Source organism: Mastigoproctus giganteus, chromosome 9 (genome assembly GCF_048544385.1).
Source record: "Mastigoproctus giganteus isolate SK-2022 chromosome 9, ASM4854438v1, whole genome shotgun sequence".
Lineage (NCBI taxonomy): Eukaryota > Metazoa > Arthropoda > Arachnida > Uropygi > Thelyphonidae > Mastigoproctus > Mastigoproctus giganteus.
This window is the reverse complement of record NC_143583.1, coordinates 165,234,635-165,253,897: the sequence shown is the minus strand read 5'-3', so window position 1 is coordinate 165,253,897 and position 19,263 is coordinate 165,234,635. Positions and strand designations below refer to the sequence as shown.

Here is a 19,263-nt window from a genome sequence, read left to right as displayed (position 1 = left end):
TCTATTAGTTTGACAATTCATGGTGTATTCAATAGTAAGAAAAAGTGGGTGGGACTTGCAGTATGAAGTAATGAAATTTTTGGAAATGGCGTACACATGGTAAGAATATACCCAGCTCCTTGACATAACATGGCCTCGACAATGCTCCCCGCATACACACTACTCGGACTCATTCCAGTCACTATCTCGCAGAGTAGAGGTAGCAAGATTATACACTAGCTGATTCGGAAGCCTCCTAGAGAGTTACCAATAGGTTCAGTCTGGTGTACTAACTAGCGGCCGGCTTGCAAACACCGTTTTAGAGCTGTACCCTCAAAATGTAAGGAATATTGGATCTCGCCACGACTTTCATCATAACCTCAAAAGTCATCAATCATACTGCATGATGGAAGAGATAGGAAGTGTTGACCGGAACTTAGCTCTTGAGACTGAACATGGGTACCACCACTTCAAGCCTCCCATAAGCAAAGTGGTGGTATTGCACCGGTTGATGAGAGTCATCTACCACCTAGTAACATAGAAGGGCAGCGTTCCTCCATGTGGCGTGGCTGCCACACCTCGACTCCTGCTTACGTTGGTTCACACCTGGGTGGTCACTCACCATCTATTTGAGCATGGGTTTATACCCAGGATTACTAACAGTCCCACCATCATAAAGGTGCAAGCAGAGTATTTGGCTGTCACAGACCATCCAGACTTCGCCGAAATTGGGTCCACTTGACTTGAGTGTCACCCGAATATCAGTTTCATCATCGTTTTAGACTCCCAGGTAGCAAGTACAGCTTGTCTGGCATATCTAAGAGAATGTCTGTGACAACCTCACTAGGTCATTTAATTGTGTTGTGAATGAAGAGAGGACTGAGCAATTGTTCAATATAGTGTGTAATTTCCCTATTGGCCTAGCTACAATTTTAAATTCGGTATCTTTAAAGAATCTGTTTAGTTGCTTGTGCCACTGTTCAACATATGGGACAGAAATAAAGTATTTTTTGATATTACTATTGTTGATTGGTCTATTTTTTTGCATTATATCCTTAGCTTGTACCCTAATTCTGTCTATTGTAGCAGGTGGGTAACCCCTGTTTAAGAATCTGATGGTTAATATTTGTATTTCTGAGCCCAAAGCAGATTCGGTCGTTGAATATTTATAAGCATTGAGAAATCGATTAAAGATAATCGATATTTTGTAGGTGAATGGGTGATAGCTGTTATAATGCAGTAGCATACTGGTGTTTATAGGTTTACGATAGATGTTAAATTGGATTTTATTCGCATCCCGAGTAAGCGTGAAATTTAGAAAATTTAATGACTTAGGATCAGTATTCTCCCTCTCCAATTTAAATTTCAGTCCAGAATTAATATTATTAAACAAATGTAAAATATCTTGGATAGTGCTACTATCGGTAATGACTAGAAAATCGTCTAAATACCTCCTATAGTATGTGATATGGGGTAGAAAAAGCATCAAATATATTTGTTCAATCATTGAGGGATAGATCTCCGATATCAGGCCGCTCAGGCTTAATCCCATTGGCAAACTAAAAATTTGTTTATATACTTTGTCTCAAAAGGTGATATAGTTGGCTTCAACTCAGAGTTTAATTAAGTGAAAGCTTTCTTTAATAGGAGGCTTCATATAATTAATCAGTATTGAGTTATTATTTAACATATCCCAAAGAATATCTAATTTGTAGACAACATTTACATTCATATATAACGAGGTAACATCTAGTGAGAATAAATTATCATTACCGCCAAGTCTACAATCCTTAAGGTTATTAAATAGTGTATCGTAGTTCTTAATCCCAAATTGTACCACCTGTCTAAAGGGTTTTATAATGCTATCTACATGTGTGGCCAAGGATCAAAATGCCGAGTTTCTATTGTTTCCGAGTAGGAAACAATAGGCCGAATAGGATAAAGCTGGTCTTATGTAATTTTACCTGACCCAGAAAGGGCAGGAATATTGTATGTTCTGGCCTTCAATACCTTTAACTGAGCCATAGTAATGTGATAGTTTTTTTGATACGGGGTTAACATTTTATTGTATTGATTGACCAAATTGGTAAATAGTGCCGGGTGGACTTCAAGATAAGTGAAAGTATCTGATACAACTGACTAACTTATTAATATAACCAGGTTTATTGAATATTACCACTGTATCTCCTTTGTCAGCTCTCTGAATAATAATGTCCAGTCAGACCTCGTATAACACGTGTTTACATTGCACGAATTCGATCATACACGATTTATAACTAGGGGAACGATATTGTATATAACAGGAACCGAATTCGCTTATGCATGATTCGCCTTTGTGTTTACAAGAAATGGCAGTCGAACACAGAATCACCCCAACTGAACACAACACGATAGGAATGAAGAGAAGATTCAGAAAATGTATTTATGTTTTTTTATATCAGTGAAGGGGAAACACATTTCACCATAATAACGTAAAAACCCACACAATTCCTTATCGGTATTATCGCAAATGCAATTAGATCGAGTTTACTATCAGTTTATAACAGATTCCACTAGCAGAAATGCAACTGAAAATTGTTTTTATTGTTTTATGCCAGTAAGCCCCAGAAATGTGCTTTAGTAAAATGTGACCTAGTGAGGTGTTAATAGTGTCTCTGCCTTTACAGTGTTGTTTATTCAGTTTCTACACATGCACAGCCTTGTTTATGTGTATCAAACGTGCCTCCTCATTTTGTAATTGTGTTTTATTCCTTAAAAATGAGTAAAAAGGAAGCGTCCTGGCGAAGATACTACAGATTCAGAGAGAAAAAGAAAAGCAATATCAATAAACAGAGGGAGACTGGGTAAAAAAATTCTTACCCAGGAAAATTTGTAGTGGCCTCATACTAGCATTTATGGCCAAAATCACACTGGCCTCCGGCCCACCGGGATTTCCCAGCAAAGCTTATGGCCAGTCCACCTCTGTTGATAGAGAAAAAAATATGAAATTGTGAAACACTTTGAGCAAAATGAAAGACCATGTGATATTCCACGTGCTACAGGCCTAAATGAGGCAATGCGTGAGTGAGTGAGTGATTTTAGTTTTATTGGCGCAAAAACGACTAAGATTATACTGCGCCAAGTATCAATTAACAGATCAATAAATATGAATTCTGGTAACCTTTAAAAAGGTTACCTCGTCAAATTGTTATTTCTATATATAAAGCAGTATACGTTTAAAAGTAAATGATCCAATTTATATATGTTTGTATGTATTAATAGCTTGTAAAAACTTAAAAACTGCCGACACGTGGTCGTTGTCTGATAAAATCTGACTGAGTGTATATGGCTCAGTCGGATGAGTAAAAGCGGTAAAATATACATTGCGAATATCGGTAAAATTAACGCAATCTATTAAAATATGCTTTACAGTTAAAATGGTGTCGCAAGACTCGCACATAGGAGGGTCATCCGCCCTCAGCAGAAAACAATGTGTCAGATGAGTGTGTCCTATGCGGAGTCGGGCAAGAACAACTTCCTCGCTCCGATTCCTGCGCAGACCGGACTGCCAGTTTCAATTACAGGCTTTATTTGATATAATTTATTTGTTCTCTCTCTATGCCATAGTTCTTGCCATTGGGAAGATATATTTTCTCGTATTATTTGCCTGTAGTCTGTATAGGGGACTGACAGGCAACGATTATTAGTGGGAGCTGCTGATTTGGCTGCAGTGTCGGCCAAATCATTTCCCTTTATCCCAATGTGGCTAGGAATCCAGCAGAAGCGAATTTCAAACTTGTATTCATGAAGAGAATGTATCTTCTGCTGAACCCGAGAGAGAACTGGATGAGAGTTGTGTCTCAGAGATAATAAAGCCTGTAATACACTCAAGGAATCAGAATATATTATTGACCTTTGGCACTGAAAAGTTCGAATGTGATCCAAGGCTAACTCTATAGCATGCAGCTCTGCAGTGTATATGCTGGATTCAGGAAGAATCTGCTGAGATATTATAGTGTCCGGGAACACAACAGCAGATCTAACGGACGATTCAGACTTCGAGCCATCTGTGTAGACGGGCAGGAAGTCGGAATTCTCAGCTCGATGTGCAGAAAAGAGCTGCTGGTAGACAGATGATGAGGTCTCAGACTTTACCCATTTTTTAAGGGAAAGGTCGCACGATGGAGTATGAGCATGCCATGGTGGAAGAATTTCTTTTGGTGTTTGTGCAACCTTGTCTACCATGATGTTAAACTCTCTGAGTAGCTCTTGGACACGAATACCAAAAGGTCGGTTGGCAGTCTGACGGGTATTATATAAGTTTTCCCAACGTGGCTCAAAAACGGATGTCCACGTAGGATGGTCTGGCAGGGATTTCAACTTTAGAGCATAGTTTAAAGACAACTGCTTACGTCGAAGCGATAACGGTGGTTCGTTTGCTTCGACGTATAAGCTCTGGACAGGAGATGTTCGAAATGCTCCAGTAGCGATACGGATAGCCTGATGGTGGACGGGATCCAACCATCGAAGGACACTGTCTCTAGCTGAGGAGTATACCTGGGACCCGTAATCTAATTTGGGTCATACAAGTGCACGGTAAAGCCATAGTAGGGTACATCGATCTGCTCCCCAACGCGTTGAGGAGAGAGAGCGGAGAATATTCAGTCCCCTCGTGCATTTTGTACGAAGTTGACGAATATGTTCGAGAAAGGTCAACTTTTTATCGAACACAAGTCCCAAGAATTTTGTGTCTGACACTACTGGAATAACAGTTTGTCCGAGCCTTAATTCAGGTTCAGGATGAAGATTACGCTTGCGACAAAAGTGTACGCAAACGGTCTTCTCCGGCGAGAACCTGAAGCCATTAGCAAGTGCCCAGGAATTCAGTCGATCAATGGCAACAAATGGTGCAGTTGTCTTTCAATAACCCTCATGTTGCATGACTGACAAAAAATGCTAAAGTCATCAACATAGAGGGCACTGTTTACAGTTGGAGGAAGTTGTTCTGTGATGGAATTTATTTTGATGGCAAAAAGCGTGACACTTAATACTGATCCTTGTGGTACTCCCTCCTCTTGGCTAAAGGAGTGAGAGAGTGAGGATCCCACACGAACTTGGAATGATCGATTGGCTAAAAACGTTTGAATAAAAAGGGGGAGATGCCCTCTAAGGCCAAGGTTATGTAAATCTTTTAAAATGCCAAATCTCCAAGTTGTGTCATACGCTTTTTCCATGTCGAAGAACACCGACACCAAGTGTTCGCGTTTTAGGAAAGCATCCCGGATGGATGCTTCCAGTCTAATAAGATGGTCCAGAGTGGACCGGTTCCTTCGGAAGCCGCACTGGATGTTGGAGAGAAGGTCATTTGTTTCTAGATACCAAATTAAACGAGAATTAACCATTCTTTCCAGGATTTTGCACAGACAGCTAGTCAGAGCAATAGGACGATAATTGGTGGTGACTTTTGGATCCTTTCCTGGCTTAGGAAAGGCATTAACGATAGCCTTTCGCCAGGAGTCCGGAAACTGCCCTTCTGTAAAGATTCTGTTATACAGAAGGAGCAGACAATCCATAGATTTCGATGAAAGATGTTTAATTATTTCATAATGGATGCCATCTGGTCCAACGGCACTTGCTTTGGAAAGAGCGAGGGCCCTTTTCAGTACCAGAATAGTGAAATCCCCGTTGTAGGGATAAATGCTCTTAGATTTAAAGCTAAGTGCCTGTTTTTCGATTTTATATTTCAGGACCAGAAACTCTGGGGAATACAAAGATGTTGCCGAGATCTTGGAGAATGTTTCCCCAAGAGAATTAGCTATTGCAGTTGGATCTGCAATAGCGCATCCATTATAATCTAGGATGGAAGAAGGGTGGGATGTATATTTTCCCTTCATTTTCCGGATTTTATCCCAGACTACCTTAGAGTTGGTAGACTGGTTAATAGATGATGTAAAACGGATCCACGATTCCTTTTGACTCTGACGACGGATGTAGCGTGCTCTGGCTCGTGCACGTTTGAAGGCTATAAGGTTGTTCGTGGTAGGATATCGGCGAAATATCCCCCACGCTTTGTTTTGAGCCTTTTTTTGCTGCTGTGCATTGTGAATTCCACCAAGGTTTAGGAAATGGTGGAAACCGGGCTGATGTTTTTGGGACAGCATTAGCAGCTGCTTGGACAATATTTTCTGTGATGTACTTAACTGCATCATTGATAGGCTCTTGACTGACTGTACTAAGATCTAAATTTGCCTGGTGTTGGAAGGCAGTCCAGTAAGCCTGATAAATCTTCCACCGTGGTAACCTGAAGGGAAGACATGGTCTCCCACTGTGTAGCAAGGTTATCACAGGGAAGTGATCACTACCGTATGGATTCTCCTCCACTTCCCAGGTGAGTGAAGGGAGTAGAGAAGGGGAGCAGATAGAGAGATCAATGGCAGAAAAAGTACGGGTAGGCATGTGGAAAAAGGTGTTTGTTCCAGTATTTAGAAGGGAAAGGTCATTGTCATTGAGCATACGCTCTATGACTCGTCCCCTTCCGTTGATGTTAGCACTACCCCACAGGGTGTTATGTCCGTTAAAATCCCCGAGAAGTAAGAAAGGGGGAGGCAGCTGCGTAAGAAGATCATCAAGGTCAGCCTGGGAGATGTCAATCCCAGGTGGCAAATAAATGGAGCACACAGTTAATAGAAATCCCACTGAAAGGCGAATTGCAACAGCCTCTATGCTGGTTGTAATTAGCAAGGGCTGCACTGGGGTATGGTTACCCACAAGGATAGCCACTCCCCCATGTACAGAGCCATCCGCAATTCTATCCTTTCGAAAAACTGTGATGTTGTGCATGGTGGGATCATCATTTGCCTTTAGATATGTCTCCTGCAAGCAAAAGCAAACTGGCTCGTGCTTTTGCAGGAGGGCCTTGATGTCATCTATATTTCGCCGGAATCCACGACAATTCCATTGTAGGAATTTAGCCATTATTTTGGCTTGATGGGTCCATCAGGCGGCTTCCGAGGTGCTGAGGGCTTACTTTTATCAGTCTTGGATTTATCTTTTTTGGGGAAGAAAGGACGCTGTCCCGTGTCCATTTCCTCCTCCGCAAAGAGTTCCAAGACTGAATCATCGGGTACCTCCTTCTGCTCTACATCCATATTTTCTTGGGTACTAGGGGGGGGGACTTCCCCATTCTTATTCTTTTCTTTCATAGTTACCTTTGTTACTTGTGGAGCATTAGGAGGTACCGATATAGGAGTGGCAGCTGATTGGTCCTTCTGTGCAGGTTTTTGAGAACTTAATAGATACCGCGCGATGGGAGTGAAAGACTCCTTTGGAGGAATGGTCATGTCTGTCTGAGTTCCGACGGAACATCTCCCTGCTACCTTCTGGGCATAGGTAGGTCTGTTGATATTCAGGGGTTTGACCGATTTCCTTGCCTCCTGGTATGATATATTTAGCTCTGCCTTCAGCCGTTGAATTTCTTTTTCTTCTTTCCACCTCTGGCATGCTCGTGAATAGGCCGGGTGTTCGCCTTCACAGTTAATACAGGTGGGTTTTGCGGCTGAACATGCTGTTGTTTCGTGGTCCTTTGCACCGCATCGAGCGCATGCAAGGACTCCACGGCAGGCCATTTGAGAATGTCCATACTTCTGGCATTTGAAACACCGTAAAGGGTTCGGAATGTATGGACGCACTGAACAGTTGATGTATCCAGCTTTAATCTCATCAGGAGGTTTAGGAGTGTTAAAAGTCAGGATAACGCTCCTGGTTTTAACAATTTTTCCATCCCTTCGCGCAGTGATTCTCTTGACGGCAATGACTCCCTGTGGTTTTAATTCGGAGCAGATTTCCTCCTCGTATACGTCGAGAAGGTCCCACTCCGAAATGACACCTCTAGATGAACTGAGTGTTCTGTGTGGTGTCACTGTTATAGGGATTCCTCCGATTGATGTTGCACGGAGTAGCTGCTCAGACTGCCTGTCAGTTTTGGTTTCAATTAAGAGGTCTCCGGAACGGAGCCTCTTAACCGATTTGGGTGACCCTGCTAACCCATCTAACCCTTTCTGTATGAAGAAGGGTGACATTTTACCAATTGGTTTTTCTCCGGTGGAGTGTATAATTAGGAACCTTGGAACAGGCCCTGATGGTAATTCCGTTCGCTGCCTTTTTTTAGCAATAATGCTATCTGTATCTGTGTCTAAATTTTCAGATAGGGACCGGGTTGGGGCCCCTGAAGGAGTAAGTTTCTCAGGATTCATAGAGGTTTTTTATTTGTTCAGTGCCCGGGCTCCCCACCCACCACGGAGCCCAAAGGGACGCCCACTACCCGGCATGCAATAAACGCGCTCGGGAGTGGGACGCCAGGGCTACCCAGACACTATACCCGCACCGCCGCCAGCCTGAATCCTGTTCCTCGGACCATGAGGGTAGGGGCGTGGCATTGACACGGTTGACCCTCGCAGGCGAGCCTACTAGCCGATTGATCCTAGCCGGGCCTTCCAAGACCACCCGTCTTGTCGAAGCAGGGGCCAAAGTGGTGTATTGAAGCTGGGCCCCTCAACCACCAGGATCCTCCTTTCCGAATTTCCACGGGTCGCAGCGCACGGCAAACACGCCGGATTCCATTGATGTAAGCCCGGAACCTAGGCTGTGGGCGTTGGATCCCAGTGATGCTAGTCTGGAAGTCCAGCAGCGTCACTGGGAGGTCCCCTCACCACGTACAGGTGCCCACGTCGAGGGGAATGAGGCAATGCCAAGAATTAGAAAGAATGTAGAGAAAATAAAAACACCTTTCAGAGCAGGAACAACTCAACGTGTAATTAAAATACATTAGATCAAGACACAAAAAATTGGAAGAGATGGAACAGCTGTCATCTATTTGGATAGAAAATCAAACAAAGAACAAGTCTGCTTACAATAGAAGCAAAAGCATTAGCAATATTTTCTTACATAATAGTCATAATAAAATATTTACGTATTTTATTACGATTATTTATTGTGTTTGGTAATGTTTTGGTTACAAACGTGTGTTCAATCTTGGGTGGTCAGCACCTAACCCTATATTTCCCATAGGGTCTGTTGTTTATATTGCACAATTTTGCATTGCATGAGGGTTTCTAATAACACAACTATCATGCTATACGAGGGCTGACTGTATTTATTTTCCCAAAGTTTCTTCTATTGTTTTCGAAGTTTCTTTCAACAGCTTCTAATGGTGTTTGCAATGGAATGTGGCTGAAGGGGACTCGTGATTCCACTAGTATAGCTACAACTCCATGGGGGCTGTTAGTTTCAGATCGATCTTTTCTCAAGATAGTATAGCTTTTTGACTAAAACGGATATTTGTGTTGTTAGATTCGTTTCTTGCAAGCATATGGCAGCAGGATTGTAATGGTGAATTAGTTCATAGATATCATCAATATTGCTGCGAAAACCTCTGCAATTCCATTGTACGATTTGTTCCATTATTTGGTTTTGTGAGCAGAAGAGGAGTCTTGTTTGCTTTTTGTGAGTGGCTTGTTTATATCTGTTCGGTTTTGATTTTTCTTTTCTTGAAAAATTTGGGCATCTTGAGTCATTGCCTTCTTCCATATCATCATCTGCATGTATTTCAAGCAGATCTTCTGAGTTGGTGGTATCATCTGTGCCCATGCTTGAGGGGAGAGATTGCTTCACCTCAACTTGATCTATTTGCAAATTTTCTGCTGCTCGACAATGGGGAAGTCTCTGGGATGACACTGTCAGTGGTGAATTTCAGCATTGATCAACTGTCTTTGATTGAGATGGATGTTGGACCGAGAGGACTGATCAAGCCCAGTCTTAGATCGATGCATCTGGAGGGATGGACACGTCTGTCTGATATGCTACTGATTGGTGACTATAAGTAGCAGAGGCATAAGTGCATTTTGAATTACTTAATCTTACTTGTTTTCTTGCCTCTTGGTAGGAAACTATTTTCAACTTTATACTTTTGTATTTTTTTCTCCAACTTCTAGAGGTCACAGACTTTGGAGTATGCTGGTTGGTTGCTCTTGCAATTTGGACAGTGCGGGTTGGTGCCTTACATTCTGTTTGTGTATGAGTTTTACACCCACAGTTTGCACATACTGCATCTCCACAGTGTGCTATCTGGGAATGGCCGAATCTCTAGCATTTAAAACAACTTAAGCGGTTTGGAATATGTGGCCAAACGCAGCGGTTTAAAATATCCTGCCTTGACTAAAGCTGGTAGGTTTGGAGAACTGAAAGTTAAAATTATATTCCGGGTAGGAACTAAACTGCCAGCTTTTCGGATCATGATCCTCTTTGCCTGAGTCACTTTTTGTTCTTTAAGTTCCTGGACTATTTCATCTTTAGGAAGGTTCAATTGATCCCATTCAGTGATCACTCCCTTTGAAGAATTGAGGGTGATACGTGTGATTTGAACTGGGATTCCACTCAAGTATGTCAGACTTAATAATAGTTCAGAGTGTCGAGAATTGGTGGTTTCTATTAAAAATCTCCAGATTGGAGACGTTTCACCATTTTTGGTAAACCTGCGGCATGTTCAAGGCAGCTCTGAATTGGAGAACTTGCCCACAGGTTGTGTTGGTAGAGAATATATTATCAGGAGTGCTGGTAATTCCTGTCTGCCAATGTCTTACTTCATTCTCTTCGAGAGAGAGAGAAGTCGTGGTCAGTGTCGTGAGTGTCATTTGGTTGAGAGCTCTTTGGCTCTAAATGTGGAAAATCACTTGTTTCCATCTCTGCTCCTTTTAGCCCCAGGGGTTGTCTTATCCCCAGGTTACCGGCCCCGCCACATGGAGGCAGGAGCGATGCCACCAGTGACCAAGCGGTTGTTGAAGTAAGTAGAGGGTTAGTAATGAATATACAGAATAAAAAAAGAAAGGTGGATTTCATTTCTCAGTTCTTACTTTTGACCTTTAGAGTACAGAACCACTTGAAGTAAACAAAAGAACAGGTGACGCTAGAACATAAACAAAACTATAACACTTTGGGAGAGCACTATATATTCACAGGAAGAAAATCGCTTGTCACTATCGCTTGGCACTCGGGGCCTTCGATGTGGTAAATTGTAATTTAATCCTTTGGATAAAAGTGAAATCTGGTCCTGTGATAGTGTATACGAGGAAAGATTTGTATCATGTTGATATGTCGGTTCATTGAATGTTGGGCGAGGGCGGTGTTCGCAAACTAGCTGAAGTATTCTGCGGTAGACCGTTGTGCGTCCATGGTGTGGGGGGTCGTCACACAACTGTTGTGCATTTGGTCGCAAGTTCGCGACAATGTATTAGAACTGATATGAACATGTCTTGACCCTCCCAATAATGTATTCAATTTGCTAACGTGTCTGTTATTTTATTTCTATCCAAGACATTTTACATTCGTTTAATAATATTCATTCTAGGCTCAAATTTACACTGGAGAGGGAGAATACTGACACTACGTCATTAAATTTTCTAAATTTCACGCTTACCCTGGATGCAAATAAAATCCAATTTAACATCTATCGCAAACCTACAAACACCGGTATGCTTCTGCATCATAACAGCTCTCACCCATTCTCCTACAAAAGATCGATTATCTTTAATCAATTTCTCAATGCTTATAAATATTCAACGACCGAATCTGCTTTGGGCTCAGAAATACAAATATTAACCAGCAGATTCTTAAACATGGATTACCCACTTGCTACAATAGACAGAATTAGGGTAAAAGCTAAGGAAAGAATATAAAAATACACTAATCAACAATAGTGATATCAAAAAATACTTTATTTCTGTCCCATTTAATAATATTATTCATTCTAGGCTCAAATTTACACTGGAGAGGGAGAATACTGATACTACGTCATTAAATTTTCTAAATTTCACGCTTACCCTGGATTTAAATATACTGAATTTAAATTGTAGCTAGACCAATATGGAAATTACACACTACATTGAACAATCACTCAGTCCTCTCCTCGTTCGCAACATGAATAAATGACCTAGTATACAACATTTCTTGCGGTGATTGTGACTCTTCTTATTAAGGTCTATGCAGTTTCCTCCAAATTTTTGTGTTAATCAACACGCAGCCTCAGTTCATGCTTCTCGTTCAGCAGCATCAGAATTAGCCTTTCATGCCGTTAATGAAAATTATACTTTTTTATTTAACGAGGCCAAAATACTTCGCGTATTTTGGCCAAAATACGTCCAACATAATTACACGAGACTATTAATTGCAGAAACCATCAAAATTAAATTACATGAGAATTCTGTTAATGTTAGCTGGCCATATCTAATCTCTGACTCGTGGTCCTTTACGTGCATGTGCGAAGACAAATAATCCCTATTTAAGTTCCATGCTCACCCCTATTCGGTAATTTTCATTTCTGTGATCACGACATACGGTTGAAGAACATTGTCAGCTTCAGGAAGGAAAATCGTTTTGCATTTTTTTTGTTAAATTAATTTTTTACTTAATAATAATAAAAGCAATAAGAGCTTAATTGCAAAGTAATTAAGTAAAAAATTTATTTTTTACTTAATTTTTAATTGCATTTAATTTTTAATTATTGCATAAACAATAATTAAAAATTAAATGAATGTATTCATTTAATTTTTCAATTATTGTTAATCATTACTTACTGTAATGTATGATTTTCGATTTTTTTAAATTGTTTTCATTTAAATTTCTGGATAGTATCATACAGAAGTGTTCTACATATCATATTGTGGTAAACTTCTCTTATTCTTTTACAAAAGTATATTGTGCAAAAGGATAGGTGGAATACGACTAGGGTATATCTGCCAAGGGCCAAAGTTAATGATGTACACAGATATCATCTTTTAAGGGGATGAAAGGTGATATTGTTCTACATGATGGCACTAATGACATTAAGTGTAGGAAATCTGTACACATACTTAAGAAGTACAGGTCAATGTTGAAAAACAATCGTGAATTAGGGTTAAAATTGAAATTGTCTCCAAATCTGCCCAGAGATGATAGGAGGAAGTATATGACAATAGCCTTGTCAATCACTGGCTCTGGAGAGAGAGAGAGATTGCAAGGCTCATGGGGTAGAATGTTCTTAGCATGGTCTGTGCTTGTTAACAGGAGAGGCTGCTTCTATGGGGATGAGATATACATTTCAATAGAAAGGATGCAAGAATATTTGCTGATGCTATTGAGGCAGTGTTAGGTGGGCAGAAAAACTTTTAGCTTGGGGGGATTCACACATTAATAAGATTAACAGTAGACACAGGCAGAAGTGGAAGTGATTCTTGCGCTGCTTCTACTGGAACGAGCAGCAGCCTAGAAAGCAATTTGCTGTGGATTTCAGGAACTGCTGGGAGTCAACATGACTCCTAGCAGTAAATACATGGGCTGTGTTACGGTAACTAAGAGTGAGAACTGGTGTATGTATACTTGGACATACACCAATGCTAGGAGGCGCCTCTGTAACCAGGTGGGCAGGAGCAGCAGTGCGTAGCACACGTTTCTTGATTAGACCAGGGTTCGAGCCCGTGCCCACCAAATATGGAGGATCTGGAAAGGTCAGGGAATGACCACCGCATATCCCTGGAGTAATATGGCCTTAGTTGCTAATGCTCCTAAAAAAAACCCAAATAACCGATGCTAGAAGTATAGAAAATAAATTTGAAAAATTTGAAGTACTGGTCAAGAGATTGTTGGGATTTCAGAGACGTGGTGTCACACAGATATAAGGAATGCAGAATTGGAATTTGGGTAGTACACTGTGTACAGAAAGGATAGACAGAGAGGAGGGGTAATGTTGTTAGTTAAGAAACACATAAAATGTAAGGCACTACATCCAGTTGACATTAGTAGACAGTGCAATGATGAGTCAGTTTGGTGTGACATAAGTATTGGAAAAGCAAAAATGAGGGTAGGGGTGTGTTATAGGCCTAATGATGCTGATGAGTACAATTAACAACTATACAGAGCAACAGTGGGCCAATACATCAGAATGTCTTATAATGGGCAATTTTAACTTCCCAGATATTGACTGGAACTTGTGGATTGGTCACTTGCACACCAGCAAGACTTTGATTGTTTTCTACACTAGCATGTTCGAGAGGCAACCAGAGGGAGTAAACTCTTGATCTGATTATCAACAATGATCAGTCATGCATTAAGAATTTGCAGATAAAGGAACCACTAGGTGGCAGTGATCACAGTGTACTGATGTGAGATTTACTTAAAGATGTAACTACCATCAGGAGTAAAGGTTTTTGCTTTTGTAAAGAACCTGTTAGCTATACTTTCGGAAGAAGATTAGTTTCACATGTTTTAAAAAATCTCACATACATCATGCTATTCATATATATAGCACGTGATGTTGTTGCAACTGTTACTGAACCAATATCTTATGAATGATAGCCTGATATATGCCCTTTTTGTTATTCTTTATATCTTACCTATTGCTCATATACCAATAAAGAATTTTAACTGTGTAATTGAACAGAACTTTATTACGAAAACTATATAGTATCTATAAACAACAAGTAATTGTATACTATACCTGAACTAACATCTAAAGAAAACAGAAAAAGCTTAAGCAATTAACAAAAGTAAATTTATTACTCCCTCGCTTAGTGAAAACAAAAGTGCTCCACTTACCCATTGCTTCACTCTCCTTGCTGCCTTCTTCATTCTCTTCTTCTTCTTCTTCATCTGTACTTTTACTGTGCATGTTTTTTAATTTCTTCCTTTTGGCTGCTGCCCTTTTACGAGCTTCCATGATGATAAATATAAGAAATAAAGTTAGACGATTTCATACTAGATAAATTATTATTATTATTATAAAATATAGTGTTATTATTATTGGAAACAAGTTGTTAACATAACAAATTATACTGAAGAAATTATTTTACAATTTGAAAACAACTTGTTCATAAGGATACTGCTATCCTAAACAAGTACAGAAATGTATAGAATCATTTCTTCAAATGAATAAATCACATAGCATTGTTTATCATTATATTTCATCTTCATTCCATTTAGTGTCCAAAGATATGTTAGTATTATACATCTTATCAATATTACACACAACTTAGTACATAAAACTAAACTACATATCATCAAAAATTACACTGTTATCTTTGAATTGCTTTATTAAGGTTAGGTTAGATTACACTGGGGATTCGTAGCACAAAATCACTGAGGTTATAATGTGGCAAGGCGAAGTCATAATTTCAAAAAGAAACAAAGACTTTGGTAATGTTTAAACAGGTTACCTTGTCAAAAATTATGTATAGAATGATAAAGGAAAAATGAATTGTCTTATTTTATATACATATACAAAAATTAACTATGTAAAAAAATTAAAAATTGCTGAAACATGGTCATTGTCATATAAAATATACTCTGTATATAAGGCTCAATCAGATGGTTAAAAGCGGAAAAACGAACATTTCTAAAATTGATACACTATGCTTAATGGATAAAACCGTGTCACACTACTTGCACACAGGAGGGTCATCAGCCCTCAGCACAAAGGAATATGTCAGATGTCTACGTCCTATGTGAAGCAGAGGAAAAACAACTTCCTCTTTATGATCCCTGTGCAGATTTGATTAGTTGCCACTTATCAAGAGAGAATAAGTGGTAGCAGGTATCAAATCCATTTTCACAGAAAGTGCATATCATCTGCTGAACCCAGGAGTGGGTCATATGAGTAGTGTATCTCATCACTGATAAGCATATAGTGTGCTCAAACAATCAGCGTATATAATAAAGCATTGACATTGGCGAGTTCTTATGTGATCCAAGGCTAACTGACTCTATAGCATGCAGCTCTGCAGTGTATATATTACATTCTGTTTAGACTGCCTTTGTCAGATCCAGCCAGAATGCTTCATCCTTTCTACTACCTGGACTACCTCCACATGGCGGTGATGGGCAACATGGGATCCCTCTAGGGGCTCGCCCTGTGGCTAAATGGCCAGAAGAACAACACAATCTAATACTACACTGCAAAGCCCTACACATTCTAGCCTTTAGAGTGACCTGTATGCATCACAGATCTACTAACAGAATTCGGGGAGACCTCTGATGCTGCCAGACAACTAACTGTTGTCTGGTTCTACTGCTGTCTTTATAGACATAGTGTCTATAAACACAGCAGTAGACCCCACACATGATTTTGTCTTTGGGCCCTCTGAGTAAACTGGCAAGAAGTCAGAATACTGGGCTCAGTGTTCTGAACAGAGCCGAAGGCTGACGGAAGACAACTAATCAGGCTTCGACCAGTTCTTAAGTGTGAAGTCGCATGCTGGTATTTGAGTATGCCAGGATATAAGGAATTGCTTTGGTGATCTGGCAACCTTATCTACCATGATGTTAAAAATGATGGGAAAATCTTTATAACACTTATCAGACTACCAAACAGATGGTTGGCAGTCTGATAAGTGTTATAAATATTTTCCCATCGTGACTCAAAAACAGATGTCCACATGGGATGGGGATGCTCTGGTAAGTTTGCTCCAGCAGTTATTCATTTAGAATTTTTATTATTTTTTTTTTCTAGAAAAAATTATAAAAGTCCTCATATCGAAGGAAATACAGGAAAAGAAGATATGGGACCATAATGAAAGAGGGCCTTGTGCTTTCATGATTCCAAGTCTTTCGCCCTAGAAACATCCCTATAAGCGGTTCATTTGTGGGAAAAAAAGAAAAACATTAGAGTTTTTAACCTCAAAAAATATTAAGCACAAACAACTGAACTTATTTACATATGCAATTCTACTTGGTGCAATTTAAATTAAAACATTTTTGATGCCATTAAAGTTCAATGTTCGTATTAATGTACAAAAAAAAGATAAACATTAAAAACAAGATTTTGAGTATTAATAAATAAGTTATATCTCTTTCACCTTATTTCTGATGTGCGATTTATTAAAATTTTTTGATATGATACATTAAGTAATAGTGAAGTAGTCAAGCGTGAGAGTGTAGTAATATGCATGCCTCTGAGGACCACGGTTCCAGCATATGGAATTGCTAAATATAGTTAACGATTGTATTCATTATCGAAATAATTAACTGCAAACCCTTTGACTTAGTGGCTGCACTGGAGTAAAAACAACAGAGGAATTCCTAAAAGTCTTCTTCAATTGAAGTTGCAGTTAGTTAATCTCAGTAGAAATTATTGTTTTTGTTATGAGTTTTTTTATTGTTATGGCTATTATTGTTATTATGAGTTTTTAGCCTGCACAATGTGCAAATCTCTCCACGAACATGCAAGGGCAAACATAATACACAATGGTGCAATATGGTCTAAGGGGCTGATGCGCCTAAAACCAAACTTTCAAAATGGTGTTCTCTGAATATGTTGACCTCTGTAGTACATATTTTCTGAATTACTTGTTTATTGATTTTAAATTCTATTTCTAAGTAAATTTTTAAAAATAATAAGAGAAGTTTACCTCAATATAGTACGTAGAACACTTAAGTATGATACTCTCCAGAATCATACGGAAGTGTTCTACAAGTGTTCTACATATATTGAGGTAAACTTCTCTTATTATTTTACAAATTTTGATATCAACGTAGAACGTATTGAGTATTACAGCTCTGGTTCATACTATATAAATTTTATGTAAAGTAAGACAAAAATTATTACAGTAAACTCTTTAAAATCAGGCAACTGCAGGAATTGCAAGATGCTGGATTTTAGAGAGGTTTACCAAATGGATGAGCAGTTCCAGAAGAACATATTTCAATAAATATTGAGCACAAACAAATGAGCTTATTTAAATATTTATAATGACTATCTTGCCCTTTCTATTTTTCCAGCCAGCATGATTTAAACTGCATGAATAAGGCAATGGTCTTAATTCTCATAGGAACAAATTTACTGTTGTAGCAAGTGACCTGGTATAACAAGACTTCAACAGCTTTAGCTACATTACAACTTTGAAAACTGATTTTGTATACTGCATTCCAGCTCACATCCAACTGCTTGTCTGCGTGCTTTTCTTAATATTTTCGGTAGAATTTATTTGAAAAATTTTTATCGATATTCATCAGAACAAAATTTCGGCATACTGAAATTATTTATATAACCCTACCAGAGAAATCTGTTGTAACATAAACAACACCTAATACCTAGAAGAGGAAGTATATTCGCAAATGGTTATACAAATTATAAAAAAAAAAAAAATTCACTATATGGGATGCTGCTTTTATTCACTCAGTTTGAAGGAGGGGGATTCAAACTGTGTGAAGTAATGCAGCAGCCGAATATATAAACTTCAGTTCCAACTTTCTTTTACTTACAAAGTAATCTTTTAATTACATCAATGCAATTTATTTTCCATTGCATAATTCCTTGTAATAAAAGTCTTTCTGTCAATCAAACGCAACACAGTTTCGACTCCAAACTTATTACGGAATACTCTTTTTCTGAGCTAGTTGATGATAACTGATATCAGAAAATGCATCAAAATATCCAAGTAGTCATCAAACTAATAATAATAATTATTATTATATTAAAGGCTCTCAAGTGTAATTTCCATATAAGTATATTATGTATGTAGAAGTGTGTTCACGGAACGATTTCCACATTGTGCGAGATATAAACCATATTCCCTCCTCCTGAGATTGGTTAAATACAGTCCTGACTGAAGAGGACTTCAGAAATTCCTCCAGTAATTGACAGGAATCAAATGCAGCCCTGTCCAAACGGGTAACGAAACCATTATACTATCACAGAGGATTGCCAACATAACAGAAGTATGCAATTCTTTCAGTCAATGTCAGACTACTTGACAGTTTTCTACAGCTCTATCGTATGCACACTGGCATACAGAAAATTGTACACAGTTTAAAACTGGTGTTTGAATTTCACCTATGGGGTGAAAGGAATACATGATCAGTGACAGCACTTAGGAACAACAATCTTTTGTGTTGCGCACTTATGAGGATACAAGATACATCCATATAATATTCAAACAGTATGTACTGCTGCTTACGGACTTTTCACCACAAAGAATGTATAGTGTGTTGTTACCACAGAAGTGTGCAAAGAATCCTATTTCCTTACCATGATCCTATGGGCGGATGAGGTCCCACTTTTCAAGAAATGAGTTCCAAAACATCCGCAGACATATTCTGCACGAGGCACATATCACATACATGTTTCAGATGCCACTAACATTATTCTTTCATCAGCATCTGAAAAGTCGAATAGTAAGAGAATGTGGTTATCAGCTGCACATGCTATTGAATCGTTTTGGTGGCAATGAGAATGCAGACTTCTCACCCATGTTTCTTGGTGGCAATGAAAAGTGTAGAATTTTA

At 39.1% G+C, this 19,263-nt stretch overlaps 1 protein-coding gene across 1 annotated transcript in view; it reads right to left on the bottom strand.

Moving 5' to 3' along the window:
- Window positions 1–19,263, bottom strand: part of LOC150080869 (voltage-dependent calcium channel type A subunit alpha-1-like) — a 1,489,217-nt gene that overhangs the window by 1,336,423 nt on the left and 133,531 nt on the right. The window contains exon 8 of the mRNA XM_090381686.1: window positions 14,581–14,694. Within this exon, the coding sequence (XP_090237812.1) occupies window positions 14,581–14,694 (114 nt within the window). The remainder of the gene's footprint in view (window positions 1–14,580; window positions 14,695–19,263) is intronic.